We start from the raw sequence: 20802 nt of genomic DNA, 5'->3' as shown, positions 1-20802 counted from the left end.
GTCAGTTCACACACTGTTGTACTGTAGTATAAACTGGATTAGGCCTGTGTTTACCAGCTTTCGTCTGATCTGAGACCTCCTGGGAATACAGATGTTTCTGCTGGATGATGCAAAAGTGGATCCAATAGGGGGCGGTCTTCCTGGGGTTGACATTGTCCATGTTATATAGGGATAGTCCTCCTTATGTGGTTGTAAATGTAATCTTGAATTTGACTCTTTCTCCTGTGAATCACAAAAGAATCTTGAGAAATGTTAAAAAAGTCAATGGGACTGCAGATTCAATTTATACATCTACTTCTGAAGCGGTCATTGACAGTCCATTTTCCCTGTTACATAAAAAACGAAATAAATAAAAAATTGCATCAACATATTCAAAAGGTCTTCTTTTGCGTTTTGGAGAAGACAACTCGGATTTTGCAATGACATGAGGATGATTAAATGATGACAGAATTATATTTTTATAATCTTCCCTCAAGTCCTAAGGTATGTGTTAAATGAGATAATTCAGGAATACAGTCAATGTAGTCTCAGCTGTTGCTCTATTCTCAATTCAGCGAGTACCATAATACAGTTTATTAAAAGGACACACATTTACTTGAAAATATGAATTTTTAGGCAAATGTCATATAATGTGCTAGAAGTTTTATACCGTGATATGTAAACTACGGTTAACAGCTTTTACAGTATGTGTATTTTTAGAACCGGCTTATAGTATTAATTCACCCCAAAATGGTCCCCATTGACTTGAACATAGTTATTTATTTTCCTACCATGGAATGTCAAACAGAACCATTTTTTTGGCTGAACTATTACCAATCCATTTTATAATTGAGGATATTTAAGTTTATCCCAACATAATTTCACGTGGTTCTTCTCTGCATTCAGTGTTTTACAGAGTGCTGTTTTATATATATTTCCATTTCTGAAATCCCCTTTATTTCTCTCCCACCTAACGGTGATTATTTGATCATTCTGATCCTTTTTTTGCTGCTGTACATTTAAGAATTTATGATAAAAATGACTTATTTTATGATGGGTGACTCTTTTTAATTGTGTCCATATTAAGTTTCTGGATGTTATTTTTGCATCTTTGTGTAAAGTACAATTTCGATTATTTATGGGTGGTTTCTGTTTGTTCCTTTGTTTATAGTGTTCTTGTAGCTCGGATGCTAGAGCACTACACTTGCAGTGCAAAGGTCATGCGTTCGGACCACAGGGAACACAGACACATAGAAAAAAATGTATACCTTTTGATAAAAGCTTTTTTAAAAGGGGATGTGCACCGGTGTTTTATGCATTCTGACTTCTTTTCAATGTTAAACATGCTGTCTACACATGCTGTCAATTCTGTGCGCGATAAACTTCCCCAGCGTTCGAATAGGTTTCAGAAAGTTTTTTTAGAACAAAGAAATCAGTTTCGTAAAAACTTTTTTTAGTGCCTTATTGGGCAATTCTCCCTGAAAATCACATCCACGTCAAGGTGAAAGAAATAGCCCGCCCTCTGTCAACAGACGACCGATAGGAAGACCCGCTGCGTCAAGATTGGCTACGCTGTGGGCCTCCAGCTCATTACTCTTGCGATAGTGAGAGAAGTTGAGGTGTGTTTGTTTGTTCACAGCATTTTAGTGATGGATGTTATATAAATGATGGATATAACGCTGGATTCGGAGATCGTTTGAAACTGATAGATGGCACGGTGCTAGTGCTAAAAGATGCCGGACACGAATCGCACGCAGTCTGTGTTTTGGTGATAATGTGTGCGCACTTGCTTTAGTTCCGCCTCCGCACGCGTCGTATGATTTCGGACAAAACCGTACAGCTGTAACTGTCTTTCATAAATGTGATCAAACTAAAGACTCTATGTTTATTTAAAGGGTGCCATACTATTCCGTAAGTACTCAAGATTAACATGAGATGTGCAGAAACTGTCTGAGTTACGGCCACTTTAACAAGCCACATGTTTAAGGGATCGATCATGTTTGTTGCACAAGCAGTCCACCATTTACTGCTCACTCTTACTCACCATATAATACTGACATTTACATTTATTGATTTAGCAGATGCTTTCATCCAAAGCGACTTAGAGGAGTGCAGCTGTTGTAAACATAGCAGAATGTTACTTTCACTGGCTGTCTTATTTATATTCATTGCTTTTCCACATGTCAATGTAACGTTTGAATGTTTGACAGGCCTTCTGTCAGTGTATCTGGCCAGTGTTCAGACAGGTGACCTCTTGACCTTTGCCCTCCCCAGAGTGTGAAAGCCAGAGTCACTTCCGCCCAGCTGAATTCTCTGTATCTGTTCATCTGTCCTTGTGCTTTCCTGTTACTGCCTCAGGATACCCCCCCACCTTTCTGTTTTCTCGATTGTGTGTTGGTTGATGTCATTCACATGAGTCTTGAGACACAACTGCTGTGAGGAACCAACACAACAATCTTCCATTCTGGGAATAGGGAAAAAAGAATGAAAACGATAGGTGTGTGTGAGAAAACTGTTCATATTTTGTGAGGTTGAAGCCAAAACAAACCCAAAACTCCACCTGTTCTCTGACTTTTTAAGAAATGAGTGTGTGCTTCATTGTTTCGTTTTTTAATCTCTCGCCCTTTAATAACATGGTCGGTTTTGCACCATTCATCTTTGAAATGTTTCTTTGTGATGGATTGTTTTTCAATAGGAGTAATTTGGGGCTGTTTTGTGATGTGGTTGTAAAAAGCAGCTTAACTGCCCTCTGTTGTTGTACAATTTTGTGTGTCTTTAACCACCAACAATTGAGCTGCTCTTTATTATAGTCATTTGAACAGTAAGTGGTCATTGTGTCGTGCTGAGTGTGTGTGTGTGTGATCAATAGAACAAAATAAGAAATAATATTTAGGATTTAGCGTTTCTTTATGTTGTGACATTTCTGTAACACTTCTCACCAATTCTCACTATTAACTAGTTGCTTATTAGCATGCATATTATTATCATATTGACTTATAAAGCACATATTACGCATGATCATAATCTACATCCCTAATCCTACCCAATACCTAAACCTAACAACTATTAATAAACAATTAGTAGTTTATTGAGGCAAAAGTCGTATTTAATGGTTTGTTAATAGCGTGAATTGGACTTTAAAATAAAGTGCGACTGACATTTCTATCATGACAAGGATTTTCGTAAGCATAAATGAAAAGCCTGTACCACACATCCTATCATGATGTAAATACTTAACCATGTTAATAAATAAATAAAGGAGGATGTAATGATCATGTGTTTATGTGTCATCGAATTAATGTCACAGTGAACAAAATCCTTATGGTGCTAAAATAGCAAATTATTCATTATTATTTTCTTCTTATATTATATTGTGAAATATCCCTGACAGGTTATGTTATATTCACTGTGTGTGTCACGTCATCAGTTATGTGTTTTTAGCGGCCTGTACCTTCAGATTTCATATAAACTCTATTTGATTTATTATTCCTCACTTCTGGATCATTCTCCAACAATCGATCAAAATCTTGTTTAACCAGCAGGTGATTTTCTCTAGCTTTGACATATGAAAAACATAACCCACACAGAGCTTTATTTTCTACATAAATCCTCCAAAGTGAGAAATGTGACCATAAAGAAACCTGTCAGAGACATATTTGATAAAACTTTCACTGATTCTTGATGAATCGTCGTATAGATTCTTCTGTCATAACTTCAATCCCTTTCTTACAACAGCGACCTCTGAACCTCAGACTTTATGTAAAGGGCAAGTGAGCTTTGTGAAGGCGCATGTCAGTTTGTTTTATTTTGAAGATGGTTCCCCGGCAGCCCGTCGCTCTTATTGGAGTGCTATTGATTCAGAAATCATTAGATGAGCCGACTCATTTTGTGCTGAGATGTGAAGCTGTGCGCTCATCTGCTCTCTGAATGTTTGATGACAGATGCAGACGGCGTTTCACTTGCGTTCTCGGAGGAGAAGCGTCCATGAGGATTCCAGCGCATGTCTGTCTTACTCACAGAGCTTGACATTGTTTAATAAACCACTCAAGTCTGTGTTATATTGCGCTTTGGTGATACAATCATATGTCAATATGCTGCTGTTCTTTTTCTCATGATATTGCATCAATAATGTAGATCTTTGAATTTATTTGTTATTATTTATAGTGTTAAATATAGTTTTATATGGAGAGAAAAACTATGTTAAATGCAAATGTGAAATGCAGATATGATTTGCGCAGGTCAGCTTGACGTCATTCGATTTCAACACTGTGTAGAGGAACCCGCAATATTACATTTTCAACAGAGATGGCGATAGAGAGGCAGCTTTAATGCAGCTTTTTATTATATTATTCAAAACTCGTTTGATCACTTGATGTAGATATGAAATGGCTTAAAATAGCACCTGCTTAATGTCTGTCTATAAGTAGTCTTAACCCTATGGATGTGTTTTTGTGATGGGAAAATTTAAGCGCTGACATTGCTCCTCTGGGGTAGAGCTATAAACTGATCTCCTCCATCTCAGTCAGTGAATTAGAGCAGCTTTTTAATTAGTCCATTCGAATCACGCCTTCTATTTTCATCCACCCATCGGTTCCCACAATGGTTCCTGGGAGGGCGATATCTGAATCGATGCACAGACCTCTTGTCCGGCAGCGGTCAATAGATGTAGAAGGACACTCTCAACCCCAAACCCCCCAACCTTCCCTAAAGAAACATCAACAGAGGTCATCGGGGTCGCAAGGACCACCTGGTAAATGGGTCTTCCTGGCAATAATCAGAAAAGACCACATTCAACATTTAAGTTGTTTCTTCGTTATCTTCCGCCCATGAACCTCGCCAGGTGTCATCAAATAAAAGATAATGTTTGACATTGACTGCTGTACACTAGAACCATCCCTGACTCTACAGATCAATACATCGAGCACAATCAGCACTTCAGTTCTCCAAACGGAAGGAAAGCGGTATGAGAAAGTTTAACCACATCTAAGCGGTGTTTGGATTAGCGTGTGGATTTTGTCCAGCGTCTCTGCGTGGTTTACAGGCTTTGGTCCAACTAATTACTTAACCTACATTCAGATATTAGTCTGCTCAGAACGTGACCTGGTTGTCTTAAAGATATCCACTTCTAAGTCACAAGGAAAGAAGGAACAACACTATATAAACAGAGATCTGCTTTTGGCGTTGCCCCAATTCCTACAGCTTGAATATCACTTTTGTCCATTTGTATCTCCATATTTTGTGATTAATAATTATTATTAGTCACACTTTATGTTTGGATTTAGCAAATATCTTACCAATAAAAAGTATTAAAAAGTGCTTGTCAACGTTGACAACACAGTATTTCGAAAGTACAGTGTTTTTCCATTTCATATCTGAGGTTTTGGAAGGATGAATGGATGAAGGGATAGATGAATAAATATAATAAATATAGGGACAGAGATAGGATTGAAACAGAGATGTGAGAGGATAAGTAGATAATATGATTTTAAGGAAAGCGCTGTAATTTAGCACCTCAGGGATCCATCGCTCTTATCTCATAAAGTCATATGATGGATTTGTCGGTATGTCTATATTTACTTACATAAATAGATTTTATAACCCATTCAATTCGTCAGATTTTGGTATTGTTGTGCTTTCATAAATCTGAGTTTAGAGCTAAACACGTTATATAGTCAGGTTACATTAAATAAAAGTCTAAACGGTAATATTATTTAATATTTTCCAATAAGTAGCGCTGCTTTGAATAGAGCAATAATTTGAAGCTTCATGCTGACCGGCTCGACGTGTTTTCTTTGACACTTGAATAATGGAAATGTCACCGCACACGCTGTCACCTATATTCCTACACGTTCCTCCTGTGACACTGACATCCATCTCTGAATTTTACTATAACGACTTCCACGACTTTGCTGCTTTTAAAAGCCTTTCAAAGACTCACTTTGATTTACTTGTAAATGACTCACTTGTGTTTTTGTAATTATACACAAAAAGGATTGGGTCCATCAATTAAATTGAGTTTGTCGATACTGTGCCATATCTCGTTCTCTCTCTTCGACTCTTCGTTTTATGAGTTTTGTCGAAATAACAAAGTATAAGAGAACCGAGTGAAATGAGAATGTCAAGAGAGATCTATGATTCATGCTGTTTGTTCTTTTTTTCCTCTTTACTTTAGTTGCGTATCATGGGCTGTTGTAGATCCGTTTGAATCATTACCTTCATTATATCACCATATATGTGGCCCTGGACAACAAAACCAGTCTCAAGGGTCAAATTTTTTAAACCAAGATTTTGTCATTTCAAAGCTGAATATATAAGCTTTCCATTGATGTGTAGTTTGTTAGGATAGGACAATATTTGGCCGAGATAAAACTATTTGAAAATTTTAAATCATCTAAACATTGAGGAAAAAGTCCTTAGCATAGCATATTTTTTATACATACTTTTATATCGTTATTATATACTTGCAGTAGGAAATTTACAAAAAGCTTCATGGAACATGATCTTTTCTTAATATCCTAATGATTTTCGGCCTAAAAATCTATAATTTTGACCCATACAATGTATTTTTGGCTATAACAAAAAATGTTCCTGTGCTACTTAAGATACTTAAGGTTTTGTGGTCCAGGGTCACATATTATGATATTATACATCACGACCTTTTTTACTATCATCATTGGTACTCACCCAGGTGTGTTACAGGGTTTGTGGGGGTACACTCATGATTTCAAATCACAGTTTATCAACCACAAAATGTTGATCGTGTTTCTCCAAGCTCTTATTGACACTTTGTGTAAATTATAAATATAGTGTAGGACAGCACGTGATTTTCACCATCAGGAATAAATTGAAAGCTGAACGAGATGGTCAGATTAATCTTTTAGAGCATATCGGTGGTAATGTTTTTTTTAGCAAATATTGCTGTAGATTTCATTACTGTGATCAAGCATTGGTATAGTATATTTTAGAGTAACAAGCATTTAAGAATCATTTATTGTTTAGGTGACCCAAAGTTGTTGTATTGTTTGCCTGCTCTCCTCATCCTCTGCACCTCACATTTATTTCCCCAGCATCCAGGCACAAAGGTTGAGATGTAACCCTCCACCGTAACTGAATCTGTTTCGGAGTCTATTTCTCTTTCAACTGAGAGAGTTCAGAGAGCGACAGATGAATAATCCAGCGTTGTGATCCATACCACAGGCAGATAGCAGAAGAAAGAATGCCTTACGTCTGTGGAGTCATTCGTGAATCGGCCACACAAGCAGATTTGTCTCCTTCAGAATTAATATAGTGTTGAAACACAGACGCGCTGTGACAGGTTGAGAAGCGGCCCGTCTCTGTGGAACTGTGGCATTATTCACAAATCCAATGGTGCAGTTGGTCTCAAAGAGCTGCAAGATGTATGAAGAATAGCTCATTCAGAAATTCAGCAATGATGTATGTTTTGTGACAGGACTGCTTCTGGATGGAGTTACTTATTCATGACTCAGAAGTGCTCAGTTTGTCTAATGATGCCTTAACTACATTTAAGCAATTGTTGATATACAGTAAGAATATTCTGCCATTATAATACTACTATGGAAGATTGTTTTTAACCGTGGATTTAGCTTAATGATATTCAAGACTCTAGGCTGAGCTCAACCACCTAAAAATCTAGTTATTTGTGATTTGGTGGAATACAAACAAACTTGAGCGGTGTCTTTCTGTGTATGTTGTAGTATTGTTTTCTTTGACGTGTCTCATTGTGGCACAGATGGAGAGTTTAAGGGATATCAGTGGGAGGGTTTTGAAGGTGGGAGACCCGTCAGGTCAGATTGTGATGACCGCTACTTTCTGCCAGCAGGTTTCATGTGGAGCCAGACATTCTGGTGTCTGACCACTCGACCAAAACCTGAGACAAATGTCCAGACATTGACACAATGAGAGTCTTTGAATATGTGACTGGGTGAATCTTTTGCATATTTAACCCCAAAATAAATTACATTTATGCATTTATACATTATGCATATCATAAGTGATTTACATTGCATGATAATATACATTTGTATATTATTTTTGCAAATGTTTTTCAAAATGTATCCAATTCTCTGTAGTCTAATGTAATATTTATATGTTAGATGTACAGTATTATCGTTCAAAGGATTAGGTTCACTTTCTCATTCTTGTCCGAACAACTAATATTCAAACTATGCGTGAACGGATATGTAACTTTTTAGAATAAGAAAAGTCCAAATTTGATCAAGTATAGTCACTGTTTGTGTAAAATTTGCAGAAATGTTCTCTTGTCATTTTAACAGCTTCTGAGATGCTTTTTAAACAATACTAAACACCTGTTCACATCCATTCTAAGATCTTATTGGATGCTTTTTCAACATTATTCAGTCATTCATTTTAAATACATTTTTATCTACATAAAATGTTACTTTTAAAAGAAATTAATGAAAGATTTTTAAGATTATCAAAACATTTCTGTCAGTGACACTAAAATTTAATAAACCTCCAATTCAATTGTAAAATTTTCAGACAAGGTGATAGAAAAAAAAGAAAATTCTTATAACTGTAAACAATAATAAAATGTAGTTTTGGGGTAACATATTCCTTTTCATCAGACACACGTGCCTGGACTGCAGTTAACCTTGGGTCTGTTTTGTTTATCGTTCTGACTAGTGTATAATAATATAACAATTTATATAAAATTTAATTCATGTTAATATTCATTTATATTGTTATTTTATTGTAAAATAATTGTTATAAATAAACCATTTGTTGAATTTAGTTATATGTTATTTTTTATTAAAAAAACAATTTGTCGAATGGGTTCTGTAGTTTGGTCGCATTTAAAGAATCCGTATGGTACGTGGACATCTAGTGGTTGAGTTTGGTATCACAGTCTAAATTCAAAATATTGGAGAGACAAGTTTAGCCAAGTAGCGGTTTCTTTTGCTTGTTGTCATTAATAATCTACAGGCACTCTATTGTTTGTGAATGTGTACTGAAAGTTTAGGGCAGTCCCGGATCGTGCGCATGCGTAGTAACGTTTGTTTCTATTGGTGCTAAGGAACAGTTTATTTTTTTCACAAGAGAGCAATTGAAGTTGTCAGTGTTATGGCCTTGCAGTCTGGGACAATCAAAGTCAATGGCTCTGTTATCAAGCTCCAACAGTTATTGATCGCATCTTCTCTTCAGTGAAACAGCAGCGGTCTACAGTATCAAAACCCCATTGTCAATCTGTGGCACATCTGTGGAATAATGCCCCTGCCGCTCGCTGATAATCCGCTCAGAAATCAGGAAGCGTGGGGAAGATATCCAGTCCCGCATCCACATTAGCATAACGCAGAGCTGTCTCATATTTCATGTTCTGCCATTACTAGAAGCAGTTTTCTTATTATCTGTAATGACATTGGGGGTCTTTGAAGGAATGCCGGTTGTGCGTGTGGTGGAGATGTTGGATAGTGGTTTTAGCATGAGTTGAAGTGATGGATGCTGGTCGAGGTTCGGGTTCATGAGGGCGATAACAGAACGTGTGATGGGTGAAGAAGAGGTGAAGATCAGGGATGTGTTTTAAGACGTATTGTATTGCACTGAAGGTGTTATACAGCACTGCATTTTGCTGGTGATGGTAAAGAACATGCTTGCATTATAATACCATGATTTTCTGGAAAGTTCCTGAATAGACTATCATTGTCTTTTGCAGCCTATTTTTCTGTAATGTGACATATTTGCAAGTCTGCAAATATGTCAAATAGGACGTCATTTCATCCTGTGAGACTTAACTGGTCGGAAAAGTGGTTGAATAAAGATGAATTGGTAACATCAGATTCAACAGACACATAGTTGTTTCAGATTTATTGCATTTTGAATCGTATTTTTTAGACTTGAAACGTGATCTGGACGTTTTTTGTGATATTCACCATATTCATGTTTGCGTTTCCCCATGCTGAAACATTAACTCTCAACACTGTATTCCTAGAAAGTTAATGCATTTACATTTTATTATCATGACCTGTGGTGGTCCGGGCATCATTAGCGCAACCCGTGCCTGAAGGCAAGGTTAGACTAAATAGCGTTCCCTTCACTTCTTGATATTCATATTAGTAAATATGCCAAGCCACTTTCACACAGAAGCAAGGGGAACATATGAAGGTCATTGTTGGTCTCCTGACATAACGCAGCGCTGGAAAAAGTGTGAAGGCATTGATCTGTCATGCCTTAATGTAGAACTCAATTAAGCAATGGTGTAGGTTTAAAAATGCGCAAACTCCTGTGGTTGACACATGTTTGCGAGGCATTCTCCATCACAGTGCTCAGCCTCGCGCTGAGGTGATTTGTTGCTAACTGAAGAGAGAAGGAAGTGTTTGTTAGTGAAGAGTTCTCACCTTTTCTCGTGGATAAATAACTCTCAGCGCTCATTACAGACAGACTGTGTTTGGGATTGTATACGACACGCTAGCGCACAAACTGGTTTAGCTGATGCCTGCCAGCATTCTGTCGGGCTTTAATGACACATATTCTGTCTCGCTATGTTTGTTTTGTTTTTCAGCCTTTGTTAATTCGACTCTACTTTGATTTTTTTTCACTATGGAATGCACTTTTCCATGTACTGTCCTTCACAAAAGAACTCATTTATACACACCTGTGGTTAAAACTTGCGCGCAAAGATGAATTAGCGTGTTGACTACTCCTCACACTTTAATATTTCACAGAACAGGTGACAATGTTATGTCCGGGCTTCAGTTTCTAACATGGTAGCGTTCTTGGCTGTGGTTTCGCGCCCCATGGAAGCACCCGGAACAGATGCCGTCAGAGGCCTCGCTCTTCCCCAGCAGCTGGCGCTGGGATCCCACGTCCTCTCACCAACTGTGCGCGGAGCTGCCGCCCTCTCCAACCAATAATCTCAGCTGACAGTGATAAACATGCACGCTTGACTGATAAACTCGAGGAGAGAGCGTGTGGAAGCCTCTACGAAGGTCAGTCAGCGGCAAACCTGGAGTGCCAACCTGTTTTTCCGACCTGTGATTCGCGTCTAAGATAAGTTGTGGAATGATGTTTGTGCTCGTAGACCAAGTAGATTTCAATCTTTTGAAGGCTCCTTAATGTAATGTCCCAACAATATCCCCTCACAGCTTCTAAATATTCAAGAGTTTGGCATAATCTAAACTCTTAGATAAAGCTGTATAGTCATTATAAAACTAACACTTAGATAAATCTTGATTTTTTGTTGTTTTAGAATTTTATAATGTTGTTCATTTTCATGCCCCCATTGAGGTTTGTTGACGCCCCCTAAGAATCATTGTCGGAATCCTCTCAAATGAAGCTTCAGGGTAACTGTTGAGCACAACGTTCAACCTTCGAAACTTTTCCATCATGTTTTCCTCTTTATAATAATACGTTTGACTAGAATGATGACACGCAATTGATGATTTGAGTACCTGTTAAAGCCACGCGCACCTCTTTGATGAATTCAAGAGCGGCGTATTATTTGTTTATCCTCGTCTCATTACTCACAATATGCAAATGAAGAGCGCGGCAGATACATAAAAATATATTTAATGGCGCAGTAGAGTCTCTCTATGACAGTGCAGTTAATCTTAATGACCTAATGACTGCATTACCATTTCGGATCTGCCAGGATGAGCTTGATTTGTGTTTGGTTTCGATGCCCGGATGATACGAGCACATCTCTGCACTTTGCTGTAGCGAAACATCAAAACCCCAGAAGAACGCAGGTGGGTTCACGGGATCTAAATATCACGCCCTCACATCATAAATCTTCATGTACGGGACAGATGTGGGAAAGTGAATATAACACATGGATCTAGATCGCTTTGCTTTTCTTGGGTAGAGACCAAATCACTTTCTTTTTCCATCATTTCTTTAGGATGTTGATGACGAGTGGTGGGTATGAAGGGAGAGTTGAATGAATCTGGTTCTGAACCCGGTTTGAGTTAGTGATTCGAGTTCCTTAATGATTAAATTAAGGATCTTTTGAAGAGAAATCCTAACCTCACTGTGTCCAACGCCTAAAATGTAAGACCTGTAATAAGACTTCCTTTCTGAAGTGCCTTGAAATGTACATACAGTATGTCATGAATACCATTTGGTTCCAGCATTTGTTTTGTACATGTTCTTGATTCTCGGAAATAATTCAAAAGTCGTCTTTCATCCCTCTCTCCGTGCCCCAGCACACACATTTGTGTACATTCACAGTTTGCGGCCTCGCTGAGATTTGATAAATGTTAAAAAGATGCTTCAGTGCCAGCTTTCAGGTTTGTTTGGCCACGTCTGCAGCAAATGAGATCGTTCGTCTTGTCAAGACGTCTGCGCATACACCCCGGTGGAAAATTAATTAACACGCTTTGTCTCTTTTTCTTTACCACCGTTCTCCTCGTTGTCCTCCCTCCCACTTAGACGTGCATTTTGCTGCTTCATTTCTTATGTTCTTGTCTCAGCTGACAGCTCGTGTCATTGGCTCACAGAATCAGTGTTTTCCAGAGTGTTTTCCGTTGTGTCTGGGGCACGATAAAACAGCCTCCGTGTCACGCTTCTGTGGGCGGCCCTGGTCTTGTTTCTTTGCTTTGAGTCTGCGATGGGAAATAAATGGGGTTCTCCAGTGTGAACATGCATTAGAGGACCGTAAAGTCTCTTTATGATGGTGTGTTGTGCGCGAGCCTGGGGCTCTTTCAATGACTTTGGGTATGTAGTTTATTTCCTGGGAAAAGCCGAGAATGGCTGTGTGGTAAAATATTCTTACAGCAGACATCATGTATTTGGCAGATGCTTTTATCCAAAGCGACTGGACTGACACAATTCTTTATTGTTTAATATTTTAGTTGTGTTGTAGTTAAATATAGAGAACAAACACTGTGACCAATGCACCCCGACATGACAAATGACCCTGTTTAATATTCCACCTGTATATTGAGTTTAATCAGAAACCCATAAATAGAGCCCGAGGAGCTTGTCTGCTGGCAGGACAGGTAGTATTGGCCTGCAGTCAGTGACCGCTGATGGCTAAGTGGTTTTCAGAATGTTGACCATCATGCCTCTGTGATTTCAGGGGTCCATCTGGTTGTGGAGACCCCCTCAGGTGAGTGACACATGGAACCCCAGATGGAGATTTCCTCTCCGTGTCGGCGATTGGTCTTGGTCCGGTGTAGCACAAATGACCTCTTCCTCTTTCTGTCTTGCACTGCCTGGGAATGGGATTTGGCTTAGAGTAGGTGTTGGGTGTGTTTGGAAAGGCATTCTACCATATTATTCGTACTGTGCACTTGTTGAATAAAACAAACTAAGATTCTGTTGTTATTTTAGTCTTCCTGTTGACTGACTTTATCCAAAAAAGTAGAGTGTTAGGTATTGTTTGAGAAAAGATGCAATGGATGCAAATAACATAGTGACCGAGACTGCGAGAATGTTGCATATTACTGCTTAAAGTACACACTTATATAGCGTTGTATAGTAACGTATAGTGTTGTCTTAAAAGCATAGAACGTGTTGCATACTGTTCACTAATAGTAGTAGTATGCGGTGGGAATTGCATTGTCGTAGGCATTTCCAAAACATTTTACTTTCTGTGGGTGCATGCCAGCTCGTCACTTTACATACAATGGCGTGTTATATTTGCTTGTGCACAGTATATTCACAAATGTCCGAGAGTTTCATATTTTCGTGTTTTGTGTCTTTGTGTTTGAGATCGCAGGCTAACGCGCTGACACCTTGTGTTTTGATTTGTGGCGGCAGCGAGGCTGGAGTTTGCCATAATGTACCACTTCATCACACGGCTCAACGGGGCGGCTGTCACACAGGCGAACATAAGTCAGCAAATGCGGCCATGCAAGGGATGGAATAGCCCTGAGAACTTTGCTCTGAAAGTCAGTCGTATAGAAACACACGAGAAGAGAACCCAAGATGCTTTTTAGTCGTGACAAAGCTCTTATCAACGTTTCTCATTTTCTTCTGGTGACCTCCAGAGGATGTTTTTTTACCTTTTGAGACTCTCTGAAGGTATTGTAGTTATCAGTGATGTGAGGGGTGACTTCATGAAGACCTTTTAGGACATCCGTTACATTTAAACATTCATTGAAGATGATTTTAAAAGACACACTATTTAATATCAGACAATAGTATAGACCACTTCAGATAACGTACACGTTGCTGGTTTAACGCCGGTCCAGACTTCCGGTTTCACAACACAAACACTTGAACAAAATACAAAGAATAGAATATTTGTAACTGATCTAAAATGTTAAACAAATATCTTTAAGATTTTATTATATATGTAAGATGTACGAACAATCGTAGCACTTATTTATATCGGAGCCCAGCAAGATTTCTGCATATGAAACCAGTGATACGACTATGACGGCCCGCTATTCTAATTTGTTCCGCCACAGTGTAAAAACGAACCAATACGTCTCATAACAACATATCATTGTGTTGTCCGTTTCCATATCGATTTACTCGTGTGTGGTGTGCGTTTGCGCTCTGTAGTTGTAACTCTGTGTAATTGCAGCAGTGTATTCTCTCTTATTTCTGAATCTGTGCCGAATTGACTGCGCTATACGCGCGGTCTACAATAAAACTATCATTTGCGTTTAAAATAAAAAAGCGCTCATACATCAACAACACATTGATGAGAGTAACGGCAGCAAAGTATTTAAAAATAATTCTCGAAATGAAATTAGTCTTATTTTGGCTACATAATTTACCCTCTAAATAATTTTCCTTTGTCATCTTTATTGAGGAAAACAGTATAATGTAGACGATAGGGAGACAGGAATGACACCCAAACTAAGGTCAGTATTTGTTCTTCATTCATGTAGTGCATATAGGGCTGTAATCTCTCTTTCTAAACTATGATATTACACAGAATATATAAATTTCAATGTTTTAGTTTTTGCTTTAGAATAAATAAATGTACTTTTGTTCCAATTTTTTTTTACATTAGTGCAAAAATGTAGACCTAGTTACAACTTATACATTTTTATTAAACTAACACGTGTAAATATTGCTTGAGGTGATTAAAGATGGACTGATCCAAAAATGTTTGTTAAGTATGTGTTTTCTGAACACCATCTCTTTATTAAAGTGCATTCTTTTTGGGGACTAATTCTCTCGTTAGGTGCTCTTTACACATCTATCACTCTCTATCGCTATTATAGGAGTGAAATTGTCTATTGGTGCCGTCTTGGCATATGAATCTTAATTTTTAACAATATGATATTCACAATATTCTGTCATTTTCGCCCAGCCAAGTTGTGCAGTCATATACACAGTAGTTGTTGAAGAGGTGTTGATGTTGTTTAGCATTTCTCAAATGCTGTTTCTATCACACTACAAGCGCTTTTCTCAGTGGTAAGAGCATTGCGTTAACAACACAAGGTTGTGGGTCCAATCCCAGGAGATTGCAGATACCTTTGTAAAATGTATAGGATAATGCAATGTAAATTGCTTTGGATAAAAGCGTCTGCCAAATGCCTAAATGTAAATGTACAAACCTACAACCGATCACGATCTCAAAACTCAGGACTTTGATAACAACTGGAATAACTAAATCCACCAAAATAAGACATACGTAGCACCTAAACTCTTGAATAGCCTTCCCGACACTATTCGAGGATCAGACACACTCGCCCAATTCAAATCTAGATTAAAGACACATCTTTTCAGCCAGATATTATTTACTAGAATAATTTAACTTGTTATATAAACACCATGTTCTGTGCTTTGTTTGACCTTTTTTGTGTTTTTCGTTTTTTCTTATTTTCCCCTGTAAAGCTGCTATATACAAGAAAATGAATTGAATTATTTTGACCAATCAGCATCCAGCATTTTAATGCAACATGCCTTTTGATATCGTTCATCAGTAGGAAATCCTCACGGCTTATTTGCTTGGATTGTATTTCATCAGTTTCTAATCATAGATTCCTATAAAGAGCTCAGTCATGCTGAGAGCGATGCCTTCACTACTGCATTCATCACATTAATATAGACTCTCACATGATCACGCGTTCACACACACACACTGCGGCGTGAAACAGTCCAGTGGTATAGCACGGCTCTCTTTTCAATAAAACACACAGAGTGCTGACGGAGGAACGAGTCGCTCTGGGATGGGGTTTCTCGTCGCTCATAAAAGGATGGTTAATAATTTAAACCAATATTGTAAAAGGGGGAAGGGAGGGGGCAGGCTGAAATGCACTGCAGCTCTAAATGAAGAGGAACATTACAAAGCCCCGCCATCATTATCCTTGGAAGGCTCCGTCCCAAAACCTAGTGTGCTGCCTACATAGGCTGCTGCCTCATTATTTATTCGCCACCATGTCATTCCAAACTTGACGTTCTTTCATTCACAAAAGAAGATATTGGTGCCCAAACAACATTGAAGCCCATGACATTGCGTTCCATTAAAGAAAATACAGGTTTCATTCACATGAGGTTGAATAAATTATGATAGAGTCTTGTTTGGCTCAACTGTTTCTTTAAAATCCTGCCTACGCAGGGACCTCACTAGGTTTTGAAACAGAGTTATAAACCTAATGCAAAGTGTTAATGAGATCATTGATTCCATGTCTGGTTGTTCCTCATCCAGCGCCGCCGGCTACCGAATGGACGACTGATACCAAGGCACTTTAATACGTAGAGACCCATTCCCTTTATAGACTCAGGCTGGTGTATATGAGCGAAAGACACCCTCTCCAGAGCCTGCCTATTAAATTTCCAATCAGATGCTGGCAGTGGGATGGCAACAATAAAACACAAATTCCCCTGGTGAAACAAGCCGAGCGAAATTAAGGCTGTTCTGGGGAAATGGAGTATTTCTTGGCACCGGTCTAAAGCATGAAATGTGTGTGGGGGGGGGGGTCAACAAACGCTGAAGTGTCGAGTCTTTACTTCAAGAACAGGAAGTGAGTTTTGGTTTTCGCAGCGTTTGGAAAGGCGGTGATTGTTCTGCGGAGCGATGCGACCAGCGTGCCATGTCCTGTCCTCTCATCTACACATCTCCCCCTGCGCAGATTAAGACTTAATCGCACTAATTGAGACGCCAGATGGATTCTTAAAAGCCTGAAAAATCAAAATGGCTCTGAAATCATTAGAGTGATCAAGAAGAGGCTTGTGTAGAAAAACACCTGCGGTATGTGAGAGCTTTAAAGACTAACGCTGTATCTAAACCGAACTGTTTAACATTAGACGTTTCAGTCTCCAACCATGTTTTTATTTAATCCGCAGTCTGTAAATTTCGCCTCTGTATCGTCATCTCTGTTTGTAACATAAAATTGCAAATTACATCTTCGTGTTGTAAAATCAACTGAATTTCTGAATTTACTATTTCTAGTTATGTGTTTAGGTAAAATGATCATTTTTGTTTCATTCTGTGAACTACTAACAATATTTCTCCCAAATTTCAAATACAAATATTGTTTCTATTTGTATTTTTTTGCAGAATATTTCTGCAAAGAAAACAACTTCATTTTCACTTTTCAGCAACACGACAGTCGTATTTGTACGCGTATCTTTGTAAAAAAACATTGCTGTTAAATGACTTAGTCAATCCTGAGGTTTGATTTTGTTGAATATTTTTTTTAAGCCATCAAAAAGTTACAGATTGCAGATTTTACAACATTCTGCATACTATTCGTGCGACATGTATTATGAAAGTCATTCATTTCAATTTCATTTGAAATGTCTTGAAATGAAAGTCAGTCCGTCCACCTGTCATTCCCTTTTTATTAGTCTAGAACTTTGATGACCTCTGACTTCTCCCTCCATCCTCCCTCCATCCTCTCTCGCCTCCGTCCATCTCTACCTACACTTCAGCGTCCATTTTCAGCTTATTGATTTCCAGCTGAAGTACGAGCTCGGCGTGGTGGGTGATATTTCGGTTAAACTTTTTAATCTATGTCAATGAGCGGAGCTTGATGCAGCACAGACACAGAGATATTTTTATTATGTAACATTATCAGGATGTTGGGTGTGTATTGGAGGATACTTGTGTTTATTAAGACGCTGTCAGAGCTGTTTTAGCTGTGAATATCTCTTGTTTAATGTGTAGTTTGTGTTGTATATGATTGATCTTCTATAGAAATGCTGTGCAATGCTTTCTCTTGGGCACGAGGACATAACAGTTAAAGTTACTGATGTTTTATTTAAGTATCAACTTAGTCTCAAATGTTTCTCCTGTGGAGGAATAAGAAGAGAAACAAATGAGTCTGTAATTGTTGAAACACACGGAGAGCATGGAGGTGTAAAAAGAATGTAGATTGTAGAGGTAAAAAAATCTGGATTTGGATAATTGTTGAATAATATTGACTTGTGATTGCAGACTTGACAAATCTGAGCTCAGTTTAAGGCATTGCTGATTGTTGATATCTCTTCTGAAACTCTGATGACAGACACATTTGGGAAATTTCTCACTGTTTTTCTCAGGAGAAATATCTGAGACACAGATGAGATTTAGTTTCCGTTTACACTTCATGTAATCTCATTAATATCTAAGAGAAGTTCATACGTCTGACCACACACACACACATTTGGCCCTGAGAGATCCATCACTGCGTGTCTGTAAATCAAGCATGTTGCCAATATGCAGTCAATCACAACGCATGTGATCTTTGCTGATGTGAAATGGAGAGAGAGGATGCAGGTCAGCGGCCCGTGTGTTATCTGCCGAGATAAACAAATCTTTATGTACATAAGAGCTCCTTACATGAACGACGCTGTGAGGTTACCAAGCCTTGCTGTTACATGGGGAACAATGGTGTTTCGCTTCAGGATGCACATAGGATTACGATCAACAAGGTGAGTCTAATGATTCAAACACTTCACCATATGTGCACAACCAAAACGGAGAAGCACTTCTGGCTATCCATCCTAAGGTACATCAACAAATGTGAAAAAAAGCTTTTGCTTTTTCTAGAGGAATGATCAGAGAGGCACTTCACAATGCTCCCGTAGTGTTGTCGGTTCGAGGAAATGTAAATGTTTTCTTACTAAACACATGGTTATCACTTGGTGAAAAATCCCCTTAGTGCTATGAGTGACCTAGCTGGCTGAGATTTGAAAGGAAGTACATCATCGTCCCGTTTGCATGTAACCCATTACACCGTGTCATTCGGATTCATTTCCTGTTCCTTGGTTGAGGTCAGAGATAAACTCTACTGTTCATTTATTTTGTCCCCGATGTCTGTTTCTAAATTCAAGGTTTCAAGACTATTTTTGACATTCTGTGTGTCTCTAATAAATTAATTTATTTCCCTTTTTACATGTTTATCGTCTTAAGTCTGGGATACGTTCACTCTATTTAACACAACCGCCAGTGTTCGCTCTATACCTTAAACAGCCAGCGGGTATATTTACCCATAAACATGAATATGTCACTGCTTTATGTGACTGTCATCACAAAGTAGTTTTTAGTGACATGAAATGATTATTTTTAGTCATCAACAATGTTTTGGTGCAGTTTTTTATGTTCAAAGCTAAAGTAAGAAAATCACTTTTCTAAGCGGTATAGTAATTGATGCAATGTCTCAACTTAATAATGATTCATTTGTTCAGTTATATCATTTAATAGTCGGAAAAGAAAACAAAACACAAAACATGGGGTAATCCTAAAAAACAAAGGCTTGAGGTAAATTTTTTGTTATAAATGCCCCGTTTTTTAATCTGGTTTTATCATGTTTAACAACAAGGGATGGTAAATAACAATTACTGGGACACTTGGATATTTGATTGAAAATCTGTTAAGTGCATGGGTACATTTTACCCCGTGGCGGCTCTAGTGTGGAACATCATTGCACTACTTGTCTTTTAATGATTTAAATATATTTTTTAAAGATGTTAAAATTAGAGTAATCGGACTGAAATGAGCACAACCATTGAGCAATTACCATTAAGAACAAAGATCAATTCAAAGCATCCACATGTTTTATGGAAATGTGAGTTTGAAGTAAAACACGTCTGATTGTAATGAAGGTAATGGCAAATGTGCTATGATTTCCAAATGCAAAATACAATTGATTATTTTGTTCTTGTGATCCTGAGATTCACCAGATACCTATAGATTATAAATATTGAAGTGTGACCTGATAAAGATGTTTTTAGGGTTTATTTTCAATACAGGTAAAGTGACATTGGGGAGGCATTTTTAAGGTGTAACCGTTAGGTGTCCAATACAGATTAAGCAAACTCTGTGTCTTGTGACCTGCTCTTATTTATCAGCTCTGGTGTTATTTACAGCTCTGGAGTTTCTTTCACACACAGGCTTGTAGATTCAAGAGCATATCAGGATTCTCAGTGTTTATCCCGTGATGATCTCTGAACCCGTTACAGCGTCACAGCTCTTGTTTATCAGCCGGGGTACGACAGCACTCGTCTCGATGAGCAGAGGTGTGAGGTTTCTCATTTTAACAAGATACTTCAGGATGGATTCTGTGTCTTAATTAGAGCGTATCATAGTCGAGGTCAGCAAATGCCAACTTGAAAACCACTCTTAGTTTTGCCTTTCTGTTTTGCGATGCCAGCAGCTAAATCTTTATAGCGACGATACTTTTATCGTTTACTCGTCCTGCCATGTCATTTTAAACCTGTATGAGTTTCTTTCTTCCGCAGAACACAAAAGAAGATATTTTGAAGAATGTTAATAACCAAACAACATGGAACCCCACTGACGGGGTCACAGTTTCCCACATCATCTGCATTCTCATGCCTGTACGTTCGCGCTCAGTTACTCGCCATAAATATGCGGTTAACTGTGTTCATGAAAAAACAATGAAGTGGCACCAGCCAAGAGCGTAAACAAATAACCGAGACCCTGCATTATTGATGGGG

General features: G+C 38.3%; 1 protein-coding gene across 3 annotated transcripts in view; it reads left to right on the top strand.

Moving 5' to 3' along the window:
- ttc28 (tetratricopeptide repeat domain 28) overlaps positions 1 to 20802 on the top strand; it is a 166208-nt gene that overhangs the window by 17096 nt on the left and 128310 nt on the right. For 2 of the 3 annotated variants that reach the window (XM_079448978.1, XM_079448976.1), the window contains exon 3: positions 13034 to 13063. The exons of the other annotated variant lie outside the window; for it this stretch is intronic. In XM_079448978.1, the coding sequence (XP_079305104.1) occupies positions 13034 to 13063 (30 nt within the window). The remainder of the gene's footprint in view (positions 1 to 13033; positions 13064 to 20802) is intronic. 3 annotated transcript variants of the gene reach the window in all.

The sequence above is a fragment of the Barbatula barbatula genome (assembly GCF_947034865.1).
Source record: "Barbatula barbatula genome assembly, chromosome: 24".
Taxonomy (NCBI): Eukaryota; Metazoa; Chordata; class Actinopteri; order Cypriniformes; family Nemacheilidae; genus Barbatula; species Barbatula barbatula.
The sequence above is the reverse complement of the archived record's forward strand: the minus strand, read 5'-3'. Positions and strand labels throughout refer to the sequence as shown.